Genomic DNA, 22884 nt, shown 5'->3' with positions numbered 1-22884 from the left:
CATAACCACTCTGCCACCAGCTCCCCCTGAAGCGAGATGAGTAATTTTCTTTTCACTCAGCAGTTTTTAAAGATTACGTGAATTTAAAGTCATTTGTAATTGTCAGATTGAGGCTAGGCAATCAACACAAAAAAGAACACTGAGTTCAGCACAGATCCTTCTTATTTTGAATTTTGGACGCGAGATGCTCTTTGGCAATATTCCCTTGGCTCTTGTCATCAAATAGCAAGGAAGAAAAAAAATGAGAGAGAATAAAATTGCATTCCAGATCACAAATGATTGGTTGCGCAATGTTAAGTCTGAGAGACTGCAGATGTAGGGTGGCAGTTTTCAAACATGCCCCAGGTTATAACTACATACACCAGTACATTCATCACCAAAATAAAACTACAGTAACTATGTGAAAGAAAGACTAATTCCTGGGATGAAAGAATTGTCCTATAGGAAGATACGGAGTAGGCTACATTTATATTCCCTTGAATTTAGAAGTGAGATGATTTCATTGAAACAAAATTCTTTATGACGTTGACGAGGTGAATACAAGAGGATGTTTCTTCTGGTTGAAAAAGGGATGACCCTCTCCAAATAGCAGTTAATCATTGATGAGGATTAGAAGAGGATTTATTTTTCCAGTATTAGAGTCACACAGCACAGAAGCAGACCCTTTTGTCCAAGCAATCCATGCTGATCACAATCACAAACTAAACTAGTCCCACCTGTCTGCACTTAGCCCATATCCATCCAAACATTTCTTATTCATGGACTTACCAAATGTCTTTTAAATGTTGTAACTGTACCCACATTCAAGTTAAAAAGACCTACTTTGTTTTATTTTATTTGTTCATAGTACATAGGCATCACTGGCAAAGCCTGTATTTATTGCCCATCTGAGCATTTATTGCTCAGAGGACAGTTAGCATCAACCACATTGTTGAGAGTCTGATGTCGTCTGTGGGCCAGACCAGATAAAGGTTGGCAAATTTCCCTGTTTTAAGGGCATCAAGAACATTTTTGCGACAATTAACAGTGGTTGCTTTTAGGCTAGCTTTTAATTGAATTCAAACATAATCATCTGCTATGGTGGGACTTTAACCAACACCCTCAGAACAGTAGTCTTGGGTTCTGGATTACTAGTTGTGACAATGCCACTACCCGACCACCACCTCTTACTCATAAGGACAGAATCGTAAGACTAACAATTTGTATCTCTTGCTGCTTATTGGTTGGCAAAACTGAGTACACAAATTGGGCATAATCTTAATAAAAAAGACAGACCTGACACAAAGGACAATCCTAATCCTTTTGTTCATGTTTTCAAATGTCACTCATACCTGGCTGAACTGACTAATAGAGACAAGAGGAAATTGGTAAAACAACCTTTTATTCAATATTGAGTCCCGTATCTCTTTTTACACTGATGGCTCATTCATTTCTGGATCCAGAAAATCTTGGGACAGATCCAGTTAGAATTCTGTCTTTCCAAAGTAGATGAAAAGAGCTTCAGGTCTTAGGAGTTGGGACAACAACAGGGACTTCACAGACACCAAAGAATGATTCATTTGTCTCCTGGTGGTCCAGTGGATACGGGAATGGATTAACGGGAATCAAGGTCAGTCTAATAGATCTGCTCTGCTCAGTTAAGACCAATTATTTTCAATTAGGGTGAAATGAGGCAAAAAAAAACACAATTATTTTCACATTGTATAAAACAGACAAACAAGGTGTGATTGTGTTCGATTGTTTTACGTCCTTGGCGATTCTAATTCTCTGCATGTTTCTCGAGCTCCCCTAGCGCTTTCTTCAATCTCTGATGGATAATATTCATCTCAACCCAGTGACCTACAAAGACAATAGAAGGTCTTGCTAGAGTCAAAATGCAAAATGAATCATATTCCTTCACCTACATTATTTTTAAGGAGTGTGTGAGATTTGCGGGGTGGTGTGGGGCAGGAGAGAAATCTCTACTAATGATCTCCTTGATTCAGTGACAAGCTTTGGATGGAAAATTCGCAGGGCCACTACCTCATCCACACTTCTGCAAAACCCTCTTCCCTGTGCTAAAATGGGAAAAAAAAGTCTCAGGCAAAAAAAAACAGGTTTGGCCAGTTGGGCAAAATATTGAAGAGCCAGGAGCTTCCCAGTGTATACAATCCCATTACTGTATTTCCTAGCAAATAAGAGATGGATCAACCATAGCCTGAAGGCCACACTTGAACCATTTCTGGGAGGAAAACTGCCGAGGGCTTCACTCAACACATCTCCAGTCAACCAGCAAAACTGATCACCTGACATTAAATTGTAAATAGGGACAGGTGTGTGTTTAGAGGGGGTCAGAGAACAGCATACACACAGAATCCTATAGTGCACAAAAAGGCCATTCAACCCATCAAATCAGCACTGACCTTCCAAACAGCATCCCACCCAGACCCCAACCCTATCTCCGTAACCTCGCATTTCCCATGGCTAACCCACCTAACTTGCACATCCCTGCACACTATGGAGCAATTTAGCCTGGCCAATTCACAGAACATGCCCATCTTTGGACTGTGGGATGAAACCGGAGCACCCAGAGGAAACCCACGCAGACACAGGGAGAGTGTGCAAACTCCACACGGACAGTCGCCCGAGGCTGGAATTGAACCCGAGTCCCTTGATGCTGTGAGGCAGTACAGCTAACCACTGAGCCACCGTGCTACCCGTAGTGTTTAGATAGGGCCTGAACATGAACTGCAGAGGAAGGTTTAAACAGGGTTTGATCAGTGGAAGAGGTTGTAGGGAGGGGCTGCGGTTGGGTGGAAACAACACTGACTCTCTTGACAAAGCTCATCTGTGGATTAGTTACCCCCAGGGGAGCTGTGGTAGCAAAAGGAAGGGGCACAGCAAGAATCTAGTTCTCACCCTATCAGGTCTTGATGTGATGTGATGCCCGGAACGAGAGAGCTACATCTGCAGCAGAATGGGACGTCGACAATTAAATTATACTGTACCCAAATAATCCGTCGTTCTCCCATGCCACTGGTCTGGGCTACGCCTGAAACGGTGATGCACCTCCTTCGTGTAGGTAGATTGTACCTCGCTTTGCCACTTATCTGAGAAACCTAGCATCACAAATTAACACACTGTAGGTTTGCCACGTACAACAGAAGTACTTCACTCGGCACCATTCGCGTACATTCTGCCCAACTTGAAAAACTCGAGTAGAAGTTCACCTTCCTGCTGAAGCGGGCAGACTCAGCACAGAAGGGGAAATCCCACTATGGAGAAATGACACCAAGAAGTGTTCACATTCATCCCCTCGAGCCTGCTCCTCCATAAATATGTCTGATCTATTTGCATACTGAATTCCATATTCTCATCTGCGCCCCCACCCCCGATAACCCTCAATTCCCTCCGCCCAACAAGAATCTATCCACTTCTGTCCTAAATACATTTTGCAACCCCGCCTCCACTGCCTTCCAAGGCAGACAGTTCCAAAGTTGTACAATCTTCTGGGCGAAAAAAAGCTCTCATCTCAATCCCCAATTCTTCTAGTTCTGGACTGACCCAGAGGAAACATCCTTCCCACGTTCACCTTGTCAAGACCACTCAAGTTCCTTTACACTTTAATAAAGTCATCCCTCACTCTAAACACCAGCGGAAACAAGCTCAGCTATTCCAACCTATCCTCATAAGACAGCCCTCTCATTCTAAAACATGAATCTAGTCAACCTCCTCTGACCATATTTACACCCTTAAGAGACCGAAGCTTACGCACTATTTGGTATATGGTCTCCTTATATACTATATAACTGAATCACAACATTCAATAAATATCATGGGATTGGAAACCATATCCCAAGGGCATTAGCTTAAGGATCTGGATTACTAGCCCAGTGACATTATCACTACATTGACATCTCCATGCTATTCCAACAGTACTCTCTTCCTCGGGTGTTTCCTTTTAGAACCAGTTATTTGGCTCTGCTGTCTTCAACATTTCATAATCACCATTTCTCTCTCTTCCTCCCCAGAACAATCTCCTTTTAAGACAGAAATACAGGGAATGATCTTCGATCAACTTGCTTCAATCAAAGCCGCACATAGTTACCAAACATGAAGTCTTACTCTAGAAATGCAATCACAGGAAAACCAAAGGCATTCACAATCTGAACGGGTTCAACAACCATTTAAGATTTGCAATTACAAGTTGGCTGATTTGGAATGGAGTTTGCAAAATAGTTTTGGTGGTTTTCCATTGAACAGGCTGACAAATCTGTCTTCTGACAGAGTTAGATAGGGCCAGGAGGGGATTGGCATTGAGGACAGATCGCCCAGTTGGACTAGGTGATTAGATTCCGAATATTACAGTGCCAAAAGAGCTGAAACAATTTCAACTAATCAATTTCAACTAAATAATTTCCCCATCACCCATTATCCATTCCAGTCAATGTCACCGCAGTTCCTCCTCATGTACAATAGCCCTATTCTTACTCTGGCTAAGATCTAAAACAAACCAGGGATCACAGCTATAAAATGTCCTTGTTTTCAAACAGCACAGAAGGGGGCCATTCTACCAGCAATGCCTGTGTTGGATCTCCAAAGAAAAAGGAAAGCAGTTGTGTTTAATCCAGCAACACAAATTTACTGTCTGTAACTCTATAAAGCCCTTTGTCCTCAAGTACCTACCCAACACGCTTTTAAAGTTATTTATAGAGTCAGCTTATAATGTGCAACTTGAGTTTAAAGTTACAAAGAAGAGACATGCATTAAAATGGCACCTTTTGCAGCCTCACCAATCCCCAAAATGCTCTGCAGTTTAATGAAATATTTTATGTAAGAACAGGCTCGCTAAAAGAATGCATGCTTCAGCAATACTAAAGCTAATACTTTGTGTAGACTTGTGGAATGAATTGGCAGTACCTGGAAAGATGTTGCATCGGAGAGGGTAGCCTATTTTTTCATACCAAGTTATTTCATCAGTGGGTTGCTCCTGTGACTGTACTGAGGAAACCTCTAAATCCGAGCTCTTTGCTGGCATCTCTTTCTTACTCAAGAACTCCTTAACCTTCACAGAAACAAGAAACTTAACAGGGTGGCTAAACGAACAGATAAATCATGTATCACTTCTCCCAGTTTCAATTTCCTCTTGCCAGCAGAATAGACTGACACAGGTACTGAGTGGCTACCTCAAGTATTTCACACAAAATAACCAATACTCACATCAACACACTGAGTGTCAGAACTGGTTTCTTCATGGATGGCAACATAGCCAATCTGCATTCTCCTGAATGAAATAGGCATCCAGCAACACCAGCTAACCTCAGTGTAGACTTCCAACAATGCAACTTACTGAAGTCCCAATCTCATGGGTTTTTTTTATTCATTCACGAGATGAGGGCATCGCTGGCCAGGCAGCATTTATTGCCCATCCCTCATTGCCCAGAGGGCAGTCTGGAGTCACACGTGGACCAGATCTGGTAAGGGTGGCATTTTCCTTCCCTAAAGGACATTAGTAAACCAGGTGGGTTTTTCCAGCAGTGTAGGTTAAGGTCTGCTACGAGAAAGATCAAAAACTTATATACCCCCACACAATATCTTTTATATATATAATATGTGTATGTGTGTGTGTGCACATGTTTTTATATAGTATATATGCACAGCAACTGTATGATCATTACAAGATAATATGTTGAAGGGGAGATAAAATCTCTCCAAAGTGTTAGACACAATCCTCCTAATTCTTCTTTGAATACTGTATTAGATCAGATGCTCTAAGATCCTAAGACATTAGATAGGACTTCGGTTTAAAGTCTAATCTGAAAGGTGGTTTTTCCAACAGTGTAGCACTCCCTCAGTACTAAACAAGGGTGGCCTACTTTGATTACATGCTCGCGTCTTTGGAGTGCAACATAGTGTCTCCACCTAGTGGTGCTGAGATGACAGCACTACCAACCAAGTCATAACTGAAATATCCAGTTTCATTACAGCGAAAATAGCACCACCATTGCACAGCAAGCTAGGTGCTGAAACCAGCTACACAAGTGCTCTTCCCATACTAACCTCGTCATCCGTTAGCAGCTCATCCACAACATCGGTTCTAAACTTATGTTTAATATTTTGGGGAACTACACACTTGACGTCTTGACTGGGGGGCTGTCCCAGAGCCTCAGACGATGGTGACAGGATGCCATCGGTCACTGCACTTGGCGTGCTGCACTCAGAGGATCTCTCTCTGTCAATGTGTTTCCCAGTGATTCTTCCATCGAGAGATGTTTTGAGAGATCTCTTTGGTTCAGAGCTGCAGTCTCTGACGTCCTGTTCGGTACCACTGGCACTTCCTGACTTTGGGCTTGTCATTCTCGAAAAATCAAGGCAATTCCCAGATTTGGGAATGTTTACGGATTCAGTCTTGCACCTGTGCTGATCCAACTGATGGCCTGGCTGTGCATCACTTGGCACAGCGGCAACATTTTGTTCTTCTTCTGATAACCCTGTAATTAAGAGAGAGAAGGAAAAGGCTTGCATTTACACTGTACCTTTAAACGACAATTATGCATCTCAAAGGCACTTCAATCTTTGTAGTGACAACCTTTGAAGTGTAATGTATGAAACATGGCAAGCTATCTGCATCCAGAGACAGTGAGGTGCTGAACAGGTAATCCGTTCTTTAGTGATGTTGATTGAGATTTAAATATTGGCCAGGACAACAATAACTCTACATTTTCAACCATAGGATCTTTTACATTCACTCAAGATGGGGCTTAGATTTAACGTCTCATCAGACAGACAGCACCTCTGGCCATACAGCAGTGTAACACTGATATATCAGCCTTTGACTTTTGTGTTCGACCATGAAGTGCAATTTGAAAGCAACACCTTGTGGTTCACAGGCAAGATTTCTGCTAACTGACACTATAACAATGTTGTGGCTTTAAGAATTGTATTTCACCCTAGTTTTCTATGGAGGAGAGATTGTAAGGCAAAGGCGACGAGCAGTTTATCAGAACCAGAGTAAATGGCTCATGAGGCTTTGGGTTTTTGTTTTAAAAAGAGTTGGAACAATAGCAACAGCCTGAATGGGCATGTTCAAGCTCCCACAGAACCAGGATTTTGAGTTTTAGTTTTCTGTAGTTGCTGTTGGGCCTTGAAGAAGTGGAAGGTATGTTTTCCTTCTCTTGGTTACTGCCAAAAGCTGGGGGTTCTCCACCTGCTACAGGAGTCGCATGCAAGACAATCTATTTTCTGAATTAGAGATAATGGATTCTCCAGCATCTGCAGTTCCTAAGATTACAAAGTGTGGAGCTGGATGAACAGAGCAGGCCAAGCAGCTCCTAAGATGCTGCTTGGCCTGCTATGTTCATCCAGCTCCACACTTTGTTATCTCTATTTTCTGAAATTGCATTTTTCCCTCAAGAGTGTGTTTATGGGATGTTACGACTAAATAACTATTCCAATATAGTACGAACTGTATCTATTCTTCTGTTAAGTTTTCCAATAGAGTTAGGTTTTTCCAATTCCTTCTTTCTTTTGTCATATTTTAACTATAGTGGATAAGTAGTGTGTTTTGTTTTAAATCCTGTCAGCTGACCAATCGAATTGCGTATGGAATGCAACATGAAAACTTGAAAAAAGTTAGTGTCGAGACTATCTTCTGAATATTCTGAGGGAGTTTGGTCTGGTCCGTGACGCTTCAATAACAAGAAAAGAGTTGAAATGTAGGAACTGGAAGGCACACTGGGTTTCACAATCTCATTTCACTGGTGGAAAGAGTTTAAATTTACTCAGAACTGACTGACTGACTGGCCAATTTGCTTTTGTCAGTTGTGAAGCCCTTTCTCCAGAGTATGACCAGCATCAACCAGTTTCCCCAACTAGTGGCAGTTTCCTGTGCTTCACCACCTGGATGTAGGATAGGAAAAGGGAATCTCAATCTCAAGCTATTCAAAGAGAATACCAAGTTGAGGCTTGCTTTAACATGAAGGGAAACACAAACTGATGCAAGACACATTTTTCATGTTTGACAGCAAAAGTTACTAGACTAACAGTTAGGAAGCACCACAGGCATAAGGCTATTTTGCACTCGATATCACTTGTGCATTCACTTCGGGTGAGATAGAAAGAGATATAAAGGGATGGGGGAGTTGCATTACTAATAAAGGAAAATGTTACATCTGTACTAACAGGAGATATCTAGAGGGCTCAGCTAGACCCTACGGATAGAACTCAGGACTAAGAAAGATGCAATCACTATGATGAGGTTATACTGCTGGCACCCCAGAGGAAGATAGAGGAACAGATATGTTAGCAGTCAATGGAGAGATACAAAAATAGCAGGTGGTGCGTTACTTCAACTTCCCCATTATTGACTGGGACTCCACTAGTGCCAGGGGCTTGGATAGAGCAGAATTTGTTTTGTGCATCCAGAAGGATTTCTTGAAAGAATACATAAATAGTCCAACTAAGGAAGAAGCCATACTAGATTTTATACTGGGCAATGAGTCTGGTCAGGTGATCAATTGATTGGGTGGGGGGGGGGGGGGGGGGGGGTAGCATTTTGGGAACAGAGATCATAACTCCATAAGTTTTAAGATAGTTATGGATAAGGTTCTCCAGTGAAAGTGCTAAATTGGGGGAAGGTTAATTACAACAGTATTAGGCAGGAATTGGAGAATTAGGTTAGGGTGGCTTTTTGAGTAAACACTGGCATCTGGCACGTGCAAGTCTTTTTAAGGCCAATTTATCCCCGTTTAGGACCACAACGTACATGCGAGATGAAAGAAAATGACAGCAAAATTTGGCAACCTTGGATGACAAGAGATACTGCAAGGTTAGTCAAAAAGAAAAAGGAAGCATATGTAAAGCTTGGGAAAGGGAAATCAAACAAGGCAAGGCCATTGAGTATAAAGGAAGCAGAAAAGAACTTAAACAAAAAATTAGGAGGTCTAGAAGGAGCCACGTAATGTCCTTGGCAAGTAGGATTAAGAAGAATCCCAAAAGAATTTTAAATATATTGGGAGCGAGAAGGGTAAGGGTGGGTCCACTCAAGGATAAAAGGAGGGAATTTACGTATGGAGCCACAGGAAGTGAGTGAGGTCCTTAGTGAGTATGTTATGTTGGTATTCATCAAGGTGAAGCACAAGGATGATGGTAAGATTAGAGAGGAGTATGTTGATATTCTGGGGGATATTGATATTTAGGTGGTAGTGCTCTCTTGAAAATGATTTGGGTAGATAAGTCCCAAGGGCCTGATGGAATCCATTCAGGGATGTTGAAGGCAGCAAGGGAAGGCATTGTTGGGGCCTTGACAGAGATCTCTGTATCCTCTTTTCCACAGACGAGCTCCCAGAAGACTGGAGAATAGCCAATGTTGTTGCTTTCTTTAAGAAGAGCAACAGAGATAATCCAGGAAGGTTTTGATCAGGCAGCCTTACAACAGTGGTGGGAAATTATTGGAGAAGATTCTTAGGGACAGGATTTACTTGCATTCGCAGAAGAATGGACTTAGAGAATAGTCAGCATGGCTTTATGCAGAGGAGGTCTTAGAATCGTAGGATCCCTCGAATATGGAGGCAGGTCATACAGTCCATAGATTCCATCACTGATCCTCCAAAGAGCATCCTCCCTTCTTCTCACCGCCCCCCCCCCGCCCCCACCCCACAAATCCTATCCATGTAACCCTTCATTTCTTATGGTTAATCCACCCAGCCTGCACACCATGGGCAATTTAACATGGCCAAATTGCCTAATCTGGACAGCTTTGGACTGTGGGAGGAAACTGGAGTACCCAGGCACAGCCACGGGGAGAATGTGCAAACTCTACTCAGACAGTCACCTGAGGCTGGAATCGAACCCATGTCCCTGGCATTCTGAGAAAGCAGGGCTAACTAAACAGGGCTGTCATTTTGTCTCATAAATTTTGATTGTGCATTTTGAGGAAGTGACTAAGATAATTGATGCAGGTAAAGCAGTGGATGCTGTCTACATGGACTTTACTAAAACATTTGACAAGGACCCTCATGGTAGGCTGGTCCGGAAGTTAAAGTCAAATGGGATCCATTAGTGAGTTGGCAAGTTGGATACCAAATTGGCTCAGCCACAGAAAACAGAGGGTACTTGTGGAGGGGTATTTTTCTGACTGGTGGTCTATGAACTATGGTATTCCACAAGGATCAGTGCTGGGACCTCTTGCTTGTAGTATATATAAATGATTTGGATGAAAACTTTGGTGGTTTTGTTAGCAAGTTTGCAAATGACACAAAAATTGGAGGAGTTGTAGATGGGGAAGATGATTAAACGATACAGTAGGATATAGATCAGGTGGAAAGTTGAGCAGACAATTGGCACAGAGTTTAATCTGGATGAGTGTGACCCAATGCATTTGGAAGATCATATGCAACAGGACAGTACACAGTAAATGTCAGGACCCTTAGGAACAGTGATGGTCATGAGGTCCGGGTCCATAGCGCCCTGAAAGTGGCAACACAAGTAGATAAGGTGGTAGAGGTTGCAGAAGAGCTTTACCAGGATTAGATTAGATTCCCTACAGTGTGGAAATCGGCCTTTCGGCCCAACAAGTCCACACCATCCCTTGAAGCATCCCACCCAGACCCATCCCTCTATAACCCACATACCCCTGAACACTATGGGAAATTTAGCACGGTCGATCCACCTAACCAGTACATCTTTGGACTGTGGGAGGAAACCAGAGCACCCGGAGGAAACCCACGCAGACACAGGGGGAATGTGCAAACTCCACACAGACAGTCGCCCAAGGCTGGAATCGAACCCAGGTCCCTAGCGCTGTGAGGCCGCAGTGCTAACCACTGAGCCACCGTGCCGCCCACAGACAGTTGAACAAACTTGGACTGTTTTCACCAGTGTTGGAGGCTGAGGGGCGACTCTATAATTTTATACACTTATAACAGGTATGCACAAGGTCGATAAGTCGGAGTTATTTACCCGGGGCGGAAACGTTAAAAAGCAGGGGCAGAGGTCTAAGGTGAAAGGGGAAAATGTTTTAGAGATGTGTGAGGAAAGTTTTTTTTAAAAAAATACAGGAGGGTGGTAATGCCTGAGATGGTAGTAGAAGCAGATATTTGTTAGCAACATTTAACAGGCATTCATTCAGACATGAATAGACAGGAAACAGAGGGATACAGACCATGGGCAGGGAGATGGAATTAGTTTAGAATGACAATAAGGTCAGCACAGACATGGACCAAAGGGCCTCTTACTGAGCTGTACTGTTCCATTTCTTAGCTGGAGTTAATCAACAACCAATAATACCTCCCAAAATCAATATCCAACTCACATTCATCCTTGGAGGAGATGGGCTCAAATCAGCACAAAACACAGAGGACCTTTCTAAGCTGGCTAACTCAGCGTTGATCAACGTTCATATTGAAGGAGACCAGCTTCTCGAGTTTGAATTTTAAAAAAAAGATATTCACGGGATAAGGTCCCTGGCTAGGCAAACATTTATTGTCCATCCCTCACTGCCCAAAGGGCAGTTAAGAGTCAACCACATTGCTGTGGGTCCAGAGTCACATGTAGGTAAGGATGGCTGTTTCCTTCCCAAAAGGACATTAGTGAACCAGACAGGTTTTTCCAACAATTGACAATGGATTCACAGACATCATTAGACTCTTCATTCCAGCTATTTACTGAATTCAAATTCCACCTTCTGCTGTAGCGGGATTTGAACCTGGGTCCCCAGAACATTATCTGGGTCTCTAGGTTAACAGTCCAGCAATAATACCACTAAGCCATCACCTCTCCCCTATAACAACAGTCCGAGATTTTTTTTTAAAAAATCAACCCATCCAGGCACGTTTTGATAGAACTCGAATAGGGCTCGACAGCCCATTGTTATACACTTATGTGAAAATGGCTGACAGAAACAAAAGGACCCAAAAATTATGGGAAGGTCAGGTCAGCACAGGGAAGTGATGTCGTGATTGAGAAGCTGCCAAATGCAACACAGATTTCATTCAGAGATAATGGGAACTGCAGATGCTGGAAAATCCAAGATAACAAAGTGTGAAGCTGGATGAACACAGCAGGCCAAGCAGCATCTGTGCTCCCGAGATGCTGCTTGGCCTGCTGTGTTCATCCAGCTTCACACAAGATTTCATTCCATCAGTTTGTTGATTGGCCAGAAGTGCAGGTTGCCAGGCGAGAAAAGACCACAGCAGGAGGTTACCAGTTGGGGGTGCTGGACGTTGACTCCCAGGAATTACATCCCACGTAGATTGATGACCACGACATCAATTACATACAAGTCACAATTGGCAAGAGGGTGCAAGGTCAAGAGACGGCGAATAGTTTCCGGGGGGGGCGGGGGGGGGGGGGCGGTGAGTGCACACCTGCTTCTCCCCAGCCCCGAAGCTGTACTGGAAAAAACAATTTTCCTCATGTTTTGATGCCAGCAGTAACTCCCTTCACGTCGCCCACTGCATTTCCTCCAGCACTGGGAAATTCCATTGGTATCCAATGACTTAAATCAGGCTTCCACAGTACAAAATGGGAGCCTGATTTAAGTATGTTCAAGTAGTATTACAAAAGAATTAGCAACAAAGAACATGCCACTGTCAAAAATAGCAACAGTAATGCAAGACAGATTGAAGAAGTGGCAAGCATTTCCCCAGGGTTAAACCTCTATCCAACTGTCTCGCATCCATTGAGACCAGGTTAATATTAAGGAGTTAGAAGGGAAACATGGCGATAAAATTACTTGTGGTCTTGACACCGTAAGGTCAAAGGTCCTAGGCTCACAAGATAATGTTTGTGACTGCTTGTCTGTCTATTTCTATCTCAGGTATGGGTAAAATAGGTGAGAAGTTCACATCTTCATGGCGTTCCAGTATGTCCTACAATTAAATAATTACGTCAAAATTCAGTCAAACATGGCAAATAGTTTATGCACAGCAGCAGCAAGCAGCTAATTTGTTTCAGTGGAGTTGTTTGAGGTGGGAATGTTGAACAAACATTGAAGACCAGGGGAGCTCTCCCAGATAATAGCATGGAAAATTTCTGGCCACTTGAGCAAGCAGTTGGTGCTTTGACTTAAATATCCCATTTAGAAGGCCGTATGAAAGTGTTTGTCCAACCTGCGGTTATAGCTAATACTGTCCAATCCAGGCAACATCCTGGTAAACCTCTTTTGCACCGTCTCCAAAGCCTCCGCATCCTTTCTATATAGTGTGCTGACTACAACTGCACATAATATCTAAATATGGCCTAACTAAAGTCTTATACAGCTACAATATGACTTGCCATCTTTTATACTCAATGCCCCAAGTTAAGCATGCCACATGCCTTCTTTACCACCTTATCCGTTTGTGCGGCCGTCTTCAGGATGCTATGGACCTGGATCCCAAGATCCCATTGTATATTGTTGTTCCTAAGGGTCCTGGCATTTACTGTGTACTCTTCTCTTGCATCTGACACCCCAAATGCATCAGCTCACACTTGTCCACATTAAACTATCTGCCACTTCTCCATTCACCTTTCCACCTGACACTGCCAGTTCAGATTTAGGGGGTTTCATGGTAGAAGTCAGTTAAAATTTGTGGTGTTTATTGATCATCCATGTTACTTGCCCTGTTCTACACCTTTTTTCCTGTAAAAGGAAGGGCAAATTCAGGTTTCTCCATATTTTTGGTCGCATCCTAAACAAATCTTGAAACTCAGCCTTTTGTCAGTGCTTCTCTTTCGAGGAGCCGAAAGCATGGCGAGCAATTTGCATGGGTGTTATGGACCAGACCACAGCTCCTCAAAAGTATTTTAAGAGGGTAGCATTGATCCTAACTTTTTCTTATTTTAAAGATAGATGTGAAGTGGGTGTTCCAGACGTGATGCAACTGGTCGAACCACTCAACATTAAGAAAAGCATAATTTATTCAAACACTATAATTAAATACTAACAGAAGAAAGAGGAACTTAGAATAATTTAACTACTAGAAAACGTAACCCAATAATAGATACAGTACCCACTAATTAATTGGTCCAATACAGTAACATCCCATAAACATAGCCCTCAGCCAAAAAAGAAAGGTAAATTCAGACACAGGTTCTTACGAGCAGCTTCCCGATCCAGGAGGGAGCAACACCAAGAGAGATTTCAGAGAAAGACATAGTTAGGAATAATTTATTGAAGCCTGCAACCCTTGTGGAGCCCAAACAGCTTCTCCCTGCTAAACTTTTAAAAAGAACTTAGAAAGCCTGGTCTGGGAGAACAGGCCACATCCCTTCCTTTGTAACCAGGTTTTAAAGGCAAAAATAGATATATTTTTGAGGGTTATGGTGAGCAGGTCGGTGAATGGAGCTGGGTCCACGAGAGCGATCAGCCATGATCTCATTGAATGGTTGTGTTCTTGTGTTCTTTCAAACTGCATTTTAAAAAAAAAACAAACGTCTCTTAACCCATTGATTTAAGCTGATTCCAGTAGACACTTCAGTACCTCTGCCTTTGTAACCTCCCCCCTTCAAAAAAAACCCAGAGAAAGTAATCTTTATAAAAGTGTCACACTTTAAACATTGTCACACCTCCTCCCTTTAAAAAAATTAACCATCAATATACATAGATGGCCTAATTTTAAAAATGTTAGTCTTACTCTATTAGTATACTACAATGCACATATGTTACATTGACTCTAAACATGCCAACACTCACCACTGCATTCTATTACAATCGGTTTACTCTTTCTTGCCACTGAATGCCTCCATCTTTCTTTATCCAAATCATAACAATGCATCAACAGTTACACTTTCACATCCTGCCAAATGTATAATTTTAAAATTGAATCACTGCAATAATCACTCTGGAATTTTTGTCCTTAGATTTCTCCAAAAACTTTAATGGGTTATGATCTGTACATACAATTGTCTCAGCTCATTATTGGCAATGTATTTGTTGAAATGGTGTAATACCAACAGCAAGCTCAGTCTTCTTCCCAATTGTGGAATATTTTGGTTGATGAGTTTTCAAGTTTCTGGGAAAATACCCGATAGGTCTTTCTATCTTCTTGTCATTTTCCTTTAAAAGTACAGCACCGACACTCTCAACATTCACATTGATAGCCACGTTGAATGGGTTTGTGCTGTTGGCTGTGGCTAACACTGGGGCAGTGGTTAACACAGCTTTCAGGCTCACAAATGTCTTCTGACAATCCACAAACTTTCTGTGCTTCTTCAATAAGTCAATCAGTGGAACAACCCCACTGCTAAAATTCTGTATGAACTTCCAATAAAACCCATTCAGTCCCAGAAATCACAGTACTGCTGTCTTCATCGATGGGGCCTCCCAGCCATGGCCAATAACATGGCCCAGGAACTTTTGCAAATTCACTCAGCCAGGCTTACGACCAAGCCCGCCTCCTGAAGTTGATCAACTAATTCCAATAAATGCTGCAAATGTTCCCTTCATACATGACTAAAAGCCACCACACAATTGCGTAATCCAGAAATGACTTTATCGGCTTAGTCTTTGAAATGTGGCTGGCACATTTTTCCATACCAAATGGCATGACTTTAAATTGGTATAGTCCATTCGGCATTACAAAAGCTGAAATTATTTTCGCTTTTTCAAATAAAGGTACCTGCCAGTAACCTCTATCAGTGGTGCAATGGAGAGTGTGTTGGACTTCTATGGATGTATTGACAGTGCTGTTCAAAGGTTGCGAGTTCGAATTCCAGAATGGAGTTTTTCGCTCCAGGTGCATGACGCTGGGGCGGCACGGTGGCTCAGTGGTTAGCTCTGCTGCCTCACGGCACCAGGGACCCAGGTTTGATTCCAGCCTCGGGCAACTGTCTGTGTGGAGTTTATACATTCTCCCCGTGTCCCCGTGGATTTCCTCCGGATGCTCCGGTTTCCATCCACAGTCCGAAGATGTGCAGGTTAGGTGAACTGGCCGTGCTAAACTGCCCCATAGTGTTGAGGAACGTGCAGGCTGGTGGGTTACGGGTCGGGGGGGGTCTGGGCAGGAATACTCTGAGGTTCAGTGTGGACTTGTTAGGCTGAAGAGCCCGTTTCCTTGCTGTAGGGATTCCATGATTTAACTCACCTGAGTAATTTTGATGTAAAATTTGACCCACGATCTGATTGTATCTCTGTAGATAGTCCGTATGAAGTGAAACATTTGAGTAACTCTCCTACAATCCCTTTAGCTCTGATACTGCATAACAGAATGGCTCCTGGAAATCTACTGGACATATCCATTATTGTCAACAATATCAATTCCCACTTTTTGTTTTAGGTATACATTGGAGACCCTTGTAAAAGGTTCCTCAAATGCAAGAAAGGGTATTAAAACTGCTGGTTTTATTACTGCCTGAGATTTTCCAAATTACCTGACATGTATAACATTCCTGGCAAAATTTAACTACATTCTTATGCAGTCCAGACCAGTAAAAATATTTGTATTTTGATTTGAATTTTCCTTACTCCTAAATGACCTCCTACTGCTAACTCATGGGCTACCCACAACACCTCCCTCCTATAACCCACTGGTAATAAACTTGAGCTTCCACCCATTTCCCATCTGTTGAATATGTGATGGTCTCCATTTCCTCATCAAGTCATCATTTAAAGATAGCAACATTCAGAAATTCACTCAGATTCTTCTTGTGTGTATGGTTTTTGGTACAATTGTTTCAGTTTTTCATCCTTCTGTCGTAACTCGTTAAATTTTCGAAACAAATTCCCCCTTTGTCCTCCACCTGTTCTTATTTTTCCCCTCAACCATTCAATCAAACGTGGTCTCTGCTAGTTCTACTTCCGTATCTTTATTCTTTGATTTCTCCTCCTCTTTCAACCTGTGACTTTGAGACCTTGTTATCATACAGCCAGGAAAAGTCCCAGGATATGTTTCCTGATTCTAAACTGGTTTTTCAACCACAACAGGCACCTACCTGTGATCCAGCCACATCGTTACCAGGGACAAATTGTAGCCCTGGAGCCAAGAATTCCTCCAGTACTTCTATTACCACTTCTCCACTTTTCACTGGATACTCCAACCTAACTCTACACAATGAAGCACTTCTGGTCTCCCCATGAATTCCACATATTAACACTTTTTCTGGCAATAGTCCTTCTGAATTACGGAGCTCCTCATATCTCAAAGATTGATATGCTCCTGTACCTCTTAAAATTGTAATTTCTTTACCTGCTCCTCTTGGCATATGCGAGTAAACCTCACCCTCGAAGGTGAATGGTTTAAGATGATCTGGCAATTTCTTCTCAACCAACCTCTGACCAGAGAGGTCATTCTGGCGCAGCTTCTTAGCCTGCACTGCGCTTTCCTTTACCACTTCAGCAAACTCGGTGGGTCATCATGTATTCCTACATCCGACTTCCCAGTACATTTTTCTAAACCACAAACACCATGGCTTCCAGTGGCCTACTTTATTACAGTGAAAACACCCGAGTTTTTTACTTCTCTTTCCCTCTCGTGGGTACCCTATGGTACACTATCTATACGACTTCTTTCCTTACCACCTGAGGATTTCTCTTTTGCCCCAATTTCTATCCCTCACATTTTGTTTTATCCTTTCAAACTCAATGTATGTTTGACCAGGGTCCTTTCTCAGATTCCTGAAATGTTTGTCTGTAGACTTCTGGCACTAGTTCATATGCACCTAAGATGGCTTTCTTCACCATCTCATACTGCCCAGGTACCCCCTTTGAGTGATGCTAATACATCCCTCACTCCACCTACCAACTTTGTTTGGATCAACAATACCTACATGGTCACCGGCCACTTCATTCATTTATCCACTTTCGCAAATGAGATGAAAAAGGCTTCTACATCCTTCTCATCAAATTTAGGCGATGCTTGGACAGATTTAAACAGATCCCCACCAGTCCTTTGGCTACAACGGGTTTGCACATCCTCACTATCCTCCTCGCTAAGCTTACCTTCTACCTCCACCTCCACCTCCATTCTTTTAAGTCCACTTTCCGGTCAAATTGCCAACTCTGAAGTTCAAACACACTCTCTTTCTGCTTTTCTTTTCTCTTTCTTCGAGAACCATCCTTTCTTTTCCTTTTTGTTCTGCCAAGGTTATTCTTTCCTTTCCTCTTTCCTTTCTTCTAGAACCATCTTTTCTTTTCCTTTTTGTTCTGCCAAGGTTATTCTTTCCTTTCCTCTTTCCTCAGCTTTTAAATCGTAATTCAAACTGTTTCAGATCCTTTTCATGTTCAAGCTGCTTCATCTGCAATTGAATCGTGTCATTTCCAAAAGATCCTGATGGCATTTCCAGCACCTTTGAATGTTGAACTATTGCTGTAATTACCTTCTCTTTTCTTGCAAAGACAACTCCAACCCCAGATTTGCCTTACTCACGTTTTGCAATACTCCCAAAGTCATTTCTCCACACCCAGAAAACTTAGTGACAGAAAGAGCCAATACTACACAAAGCATGCCCTGTTTAAACCAACCAAATTCAACAACCGAAAGAGACTCTAACACCTACTAGTGGCTGCCTTACAGTTCAACAACCCTAAACCCAAGTTGGAATTACAGAATTATATCCCAAACAAGCCCCCAATCTTATATAGAGCAGACCAGACCTCCTCAAAATGTCTTAAGACAGTAGCCTAGACCCCAACAGCTTTTCCCACTCTTAAAGGTAGATGTGAAGTGAGTGTTCCAGATATGATACTGGAACTGGTCAAACCACTCAACATTAAGCAAAACACAATTTATTTATATACTACAGTTAAAATACAAATAGAAGAAAGAGGAATTTAGAGTAATTTAACTATTGGAAAACTTAACCCAATAATAGATACAGTACCCACTACTAATTAACTGACCCAAAGCAAAAAAAATCCCATAAACACACCCCTTGGCAAAAAGAAAGGTAAATTCAGACACTGGTTCTTATGTGCGGTTTCCCAATCCAGGAGGGAACAACATATTGACAGATTTCAGAAAAAGACACAATTAGGAATCATTTAATGAAGCTTGCAACCCTTGTGGAGCCCAAACAGCTTCTCCCTTGAGTGCTGACGTAGCTGCACTCATCCAGGTAAGTGGAGAGTATTCCATCACACTCCTGTCTGGTGCTCCAATATCGGGAAAATTTTGGATAAATCAGGAGGCAAGTTACTCACTGCAAAATTATCATCCTCTGACTTTTTTTTGTAGACACAGCATTTATGGGGAATGAGAGAAAGTGGGTGTAGGTTCTAAGTATTAGTCAATATAGTGGTGAGTGAAGCCATCTAAAGACTCCACTCACTGTCCAGCAAAATAGTAAACAAACAATCTGATCCCACTTGCCTTAATTTTACAAGATAGTTATTAGTGCAATTGCTATACAAATCCAAGCATGAATCATCATGTAGATGTTTTACCTTTGTAAAAACCTTTGCTATCCAACGTAGTACCAAAGAGGGATCGACCAGGATACCTCTGACCTCCAGTCATTGCAGTTTCGGGTTTTGTCAGCTGATCTAGAAAAATTTTTTTTTGGAAAACGGAACTTTAAAAATTATGCTCGTAGAGACTTCTTGTGCACTTCATAGCTTTAATGATGGCCTCATCCAGAGAAGAAAAGACATTTCAGTTTGCACATATTTAGGTAAGCTCTCACAAAGCACACTTAATACCTATCAGATTTCATTTTTATACTTATCCATACTGTTACGAAGTTGGGGAGGGTACTTGTCGATTGGAAGGCAGGACGTTAGAATTTGTTTCTAAAATGAGTGTTTGGGGTGGGGGGGGAGGGAAGAACCTTTAAAAGATGATATGTTTTGTCTAAGCTTGGAGATTTTAAAAAATGTCTGTGAGCAGCAGCAAGTACAGAGAGTTCCTGAAATTTGATACAAATGTTTCAAAGACTGTATGGTTAGCAACCCAGCCAGTAGTCTTATTTTGTTATTAACCAGATTGTTACAACCAGATTGAATATCAGCCAATTAATTTAAACTAGGCACTTGGAGACTAAAAAAATAAATTTAAATCTGATGGTTCTGACAACCTAGGACCAATCCTATAAAAAACTGATGGGTTCTTGAGGGTATAAAAGAAAAAGATATTTGAAAATTGGCATGAGAGCAACTGCCATCTGTTAGGGTGAACAACCTACAGCCCTAAAGAGAAAAAGATCACTGGCTCTTACAGAATCCTCTAAGCGCTCAGAAAACCATCATCTGACTCTTAGCTAATATTCCTGACACAAGAATTTGACAGAGAAAGGCATTCCCGAGTGAAAAACAGCAGAAAAGGCACCAAACGTTCTGGGTGATGTAACCTGGCTATAATTTCGAGAGACGAAGTCTTAAGTTTTTTTTATTAACTTGGCTTATATAAGTGGGACTTTATCTTTTGGAACAGCATACCATTAGAATTTTGCCTTAGTCTGAAATAGTTGGTACTACCGGAGGGGGGGGGGGGGGGGGGTGGGGGGGGGGGTGTGGGTGGAGGATCTGTTTAGTTTGTTAGTAGTTCAGTTAATTTGTTCATCATTAGAGTTAAATAAATTGTTGCTTGTTGATTATAGAATGACTGTCAGGAGTTCATTTCAGTTAACCATTCCTTTATAAGAGATTGGGGATGGGGGTGAGAGGCAGGTTCACACTTCCTTTAACAGATTATGAAGTGAAGCCAGCTTCTCTCGGTGTTTCAGTTTAGTTATGGAGGCGGGTGGGTGGTTCAACCTCTACTTCATATCAACATTACCTTATCCACAACAGTAATGAGCTTCTCTACCTTTTATAATAGAAATAATTCACACGGACACAGCTGGGATTGGAAGAGCTATAAGGGGGCAGCATATTGGCTCAGTAGTTAGCAAGTGCCTGGGTTCAATTCCACCCTCTGGCAACAGTGTGTGCAGCTTGTACATTCTCCCCACATCTGATTGTGTTTTCTCTGAGTTCTCCAGTTTCCTCCTACAGTCCAAGGAAGGGCAGATTAGGTGGGCTTGCCCTGGGAAATGTGGAATCACAGGGACTGGGTGGGTCTGGGTTGGATGTTCTTTAGAGTGTTTGTGTAGGCTTGATGGGCCATATGGCCTGCTTCCACACTGTAGGAATGCTGTGATTTAATAAGATACAGGAGTAGAGATGTACATTCCACTATTCGGTAAGATCATAGCTGATAATATTACATTGTTCCTGGTAGAGGTGGCTGCAGGTTACGACTAGGCTTATTTATCTTCAGGGTCTTTGTTAAGTTTCTTTAAAAAGAAGGAGAAATCACCAAAAATATGCCAGGAAATATTACTCAGTTGATGAAATGCTAGTATTGCAGTATGGCTTAAGCTCCCAACTCAAAGAACAAAGAAAATTACAGTATAGGAACATGCCCTTCAGCCCTCCAAGCCTGCCACGATCGAGATCCTCTGTCTAACCTGTCATCTATTTTCTAAGGGTCTGTGTCCATTTGCTCCCTGCCCATCCATGTACCTGTCCAGATATATCTTAAAAGACGCTAACGTGTCTGCGTCTACCACCTCCACTGGCAACGCGTTCCAGACACCCACCACCCTCTGTGTAAAGAACTTTCCACGCATACCTCCCTTAAACTTTCCTCCTCTCACTTTGAACTCATGACCCCTAGTAATTGAGTCCCCCACTCAGGGAAAAAGATTCTTACTATCCACCCTGTCTATACCCCTCATGATTTTGTAGACCTCAATCAGGTCCCCCCTCAATCTCCGTCTTTCTAATGAAAATAATCCTAATCTACTCAAAGAGCAAAGAACTCCCTCACCCCACCCCACCAGGGGTCACTTTGCTGCTTTCTTTTATATTATCGATACAGGTCCTTCCCCAAACACCTACCGTCTTCCCTCAGAATTGGGTTAGGATGAACCATAGCGAGTCTGTAGTCTCTCTCCAACTGTGAAGCTATACTCTACATGTTACACCAACTTCCATTCTGGCTTAAAATATATCTTACATTCATTGCACAGCCTCTCTTACACGTTTCTCGCACCTTCCCTCACCTCGAGATAACAAGGTGTAGAGCCGAACGAACACAATAGGCCAAGCAGCAGAGGAGCAGGAAAGCCGATGTTTCGGGCCTAGACCCTTCTCACCTCTGTTCACTTTTTAACATTTTGCATAGCTTTCTGTCATGTTGCATGATTCTGAAGCTAGAAACTTAAGCAGTTTTTACCCGTTCTGATGTCTCACATTGCAAAAGCCAACCCTACAGCGAAACTTAAAGATTAAACATTCATCCAAGCAGGAGGGGGCATGATGGAAAACAGTATTACCTATAATTTCAGCCGTTTCCGAAACTGCAAAAGAAAACAAAAAAGGGTCAAATGTTTAATTTTTGCATTTTAACAATTTTGCAAAACATTTAGCAATTTTACTTTTCAGGTCAATGAAGTTACCAACCTTGAAATTGCGCACACTCAAGATCCATTGTAACTTCCAGTGATGACAGGGGCTTATCCCAATGTGGCGGGCCTCTTCACATTGCCAATCCGGACGGTCTCTAAATGAGATCCACCAACCAAAAGTGTCGTAACCCATCACGTGTGGTTCGAATGTATCGAACGTTGCCAGGCAACAACAATAATAAACATGCGATTGAAGTGTAGCAACCCGCACAATGGAAACAACGCGGCGTTAAAACAGGACGCCCTTCTCGGTGACTATTGGAACTGTATGTGGTTATTGTTAACGCCAAGAACAGATTTGTCAATCCCCTCTGGTATTCTCCGACATTTTCCGTTTTTTTTTCCAAATCTCCCTCTAGCACTTTAACGCCAGATCTTAAAGATATAATCAGGAACTTTTTCGGGTAAGAGATTGACCTTAAGCGTTTACAACTAGAATCTTCTAGACGACCAGCACTTCTGGAAAGCTAAAACAAACAGAAAATGCTAGCGAAACTGCATAATCGATGGAATGGGAAATAGAGTTAACGGTTCCAACGC

The 22884-nt window shown here is 42.2% G+C and overlaps 1 protein-coding gene across 1 annotated transcript; it reads right to left on the bottom strand.

The window, feature by feature from the left end:
* Positions 1 to 1364: 1364 nt before the first annotated feature.
* LOC125447152 (testis-expressed protein 33) lies at positions 1365 to 22502 on the bottom strand. Its single transcript, XM_048521331.2, has 7 exons — positions 22340 to 22502; positions 22213 to 22236; positions 19340 to 19438; positions 6040 to 6470; positions 4900 to 5044; positions 2988 to 3098; positions 1365 to 1839 (listed from the first exon to the last, which is right to left on the bottom strand). Exons 1-7 carry the CDS (start codon positions 22365 to 22367, stop codon positions 1760 to 1762), a joined length of 918 nt encoding a protein of 305 aa, XP_048377288.2. The 5' UTR covers positions 22368 to 22502; the 3' UTR covers positions 1365 to 1759.
* Positions 22503 to 22884: the final 382 nt, after the last annotated feature.

Source organism: Stegostoma tigrinum, chromosome 38 (genome assembly GCF_030684315.1).
Source record: "Stegostoma tigrinum isolate sSteTig4 chromosome 38, sSteTig4.hap1, whole genome shotgun sequence".
Lineage (NCBI taxonomy): Eukaryota > Metazoa > Chordata > Chondrichthyes > Orectolobiformes > Stegostomatidae > Stegostoma > Stegostoma tigrinum.
Note: the sequence above shows the minus strand (reverse complement) of the source record. Positions and strands in the feature narration are given on the sequence as shown.

Coding starts and splice junctions, on each gene's coding strand:
- LOC125447152 (XM_048521331.2), bottom strand. CDS start 22,367: ATGGATCTTGAGTGTGCGCAATTTCAAG. Junction 5,045..6,039: donor AGCTGCTAACGGATGACGAG/GTTAGTATGGGA, acceptor GTTTCTGTGAAG/GTTAAGGAGTTCTTGAGTAA. Junction 1,840..2,987: donor GAGAACGACGGATTATTTGG/GTACAGTATAAT, acceptor TTGTCTTTGTAG/GTCACTGGGTTGAGATGAAT.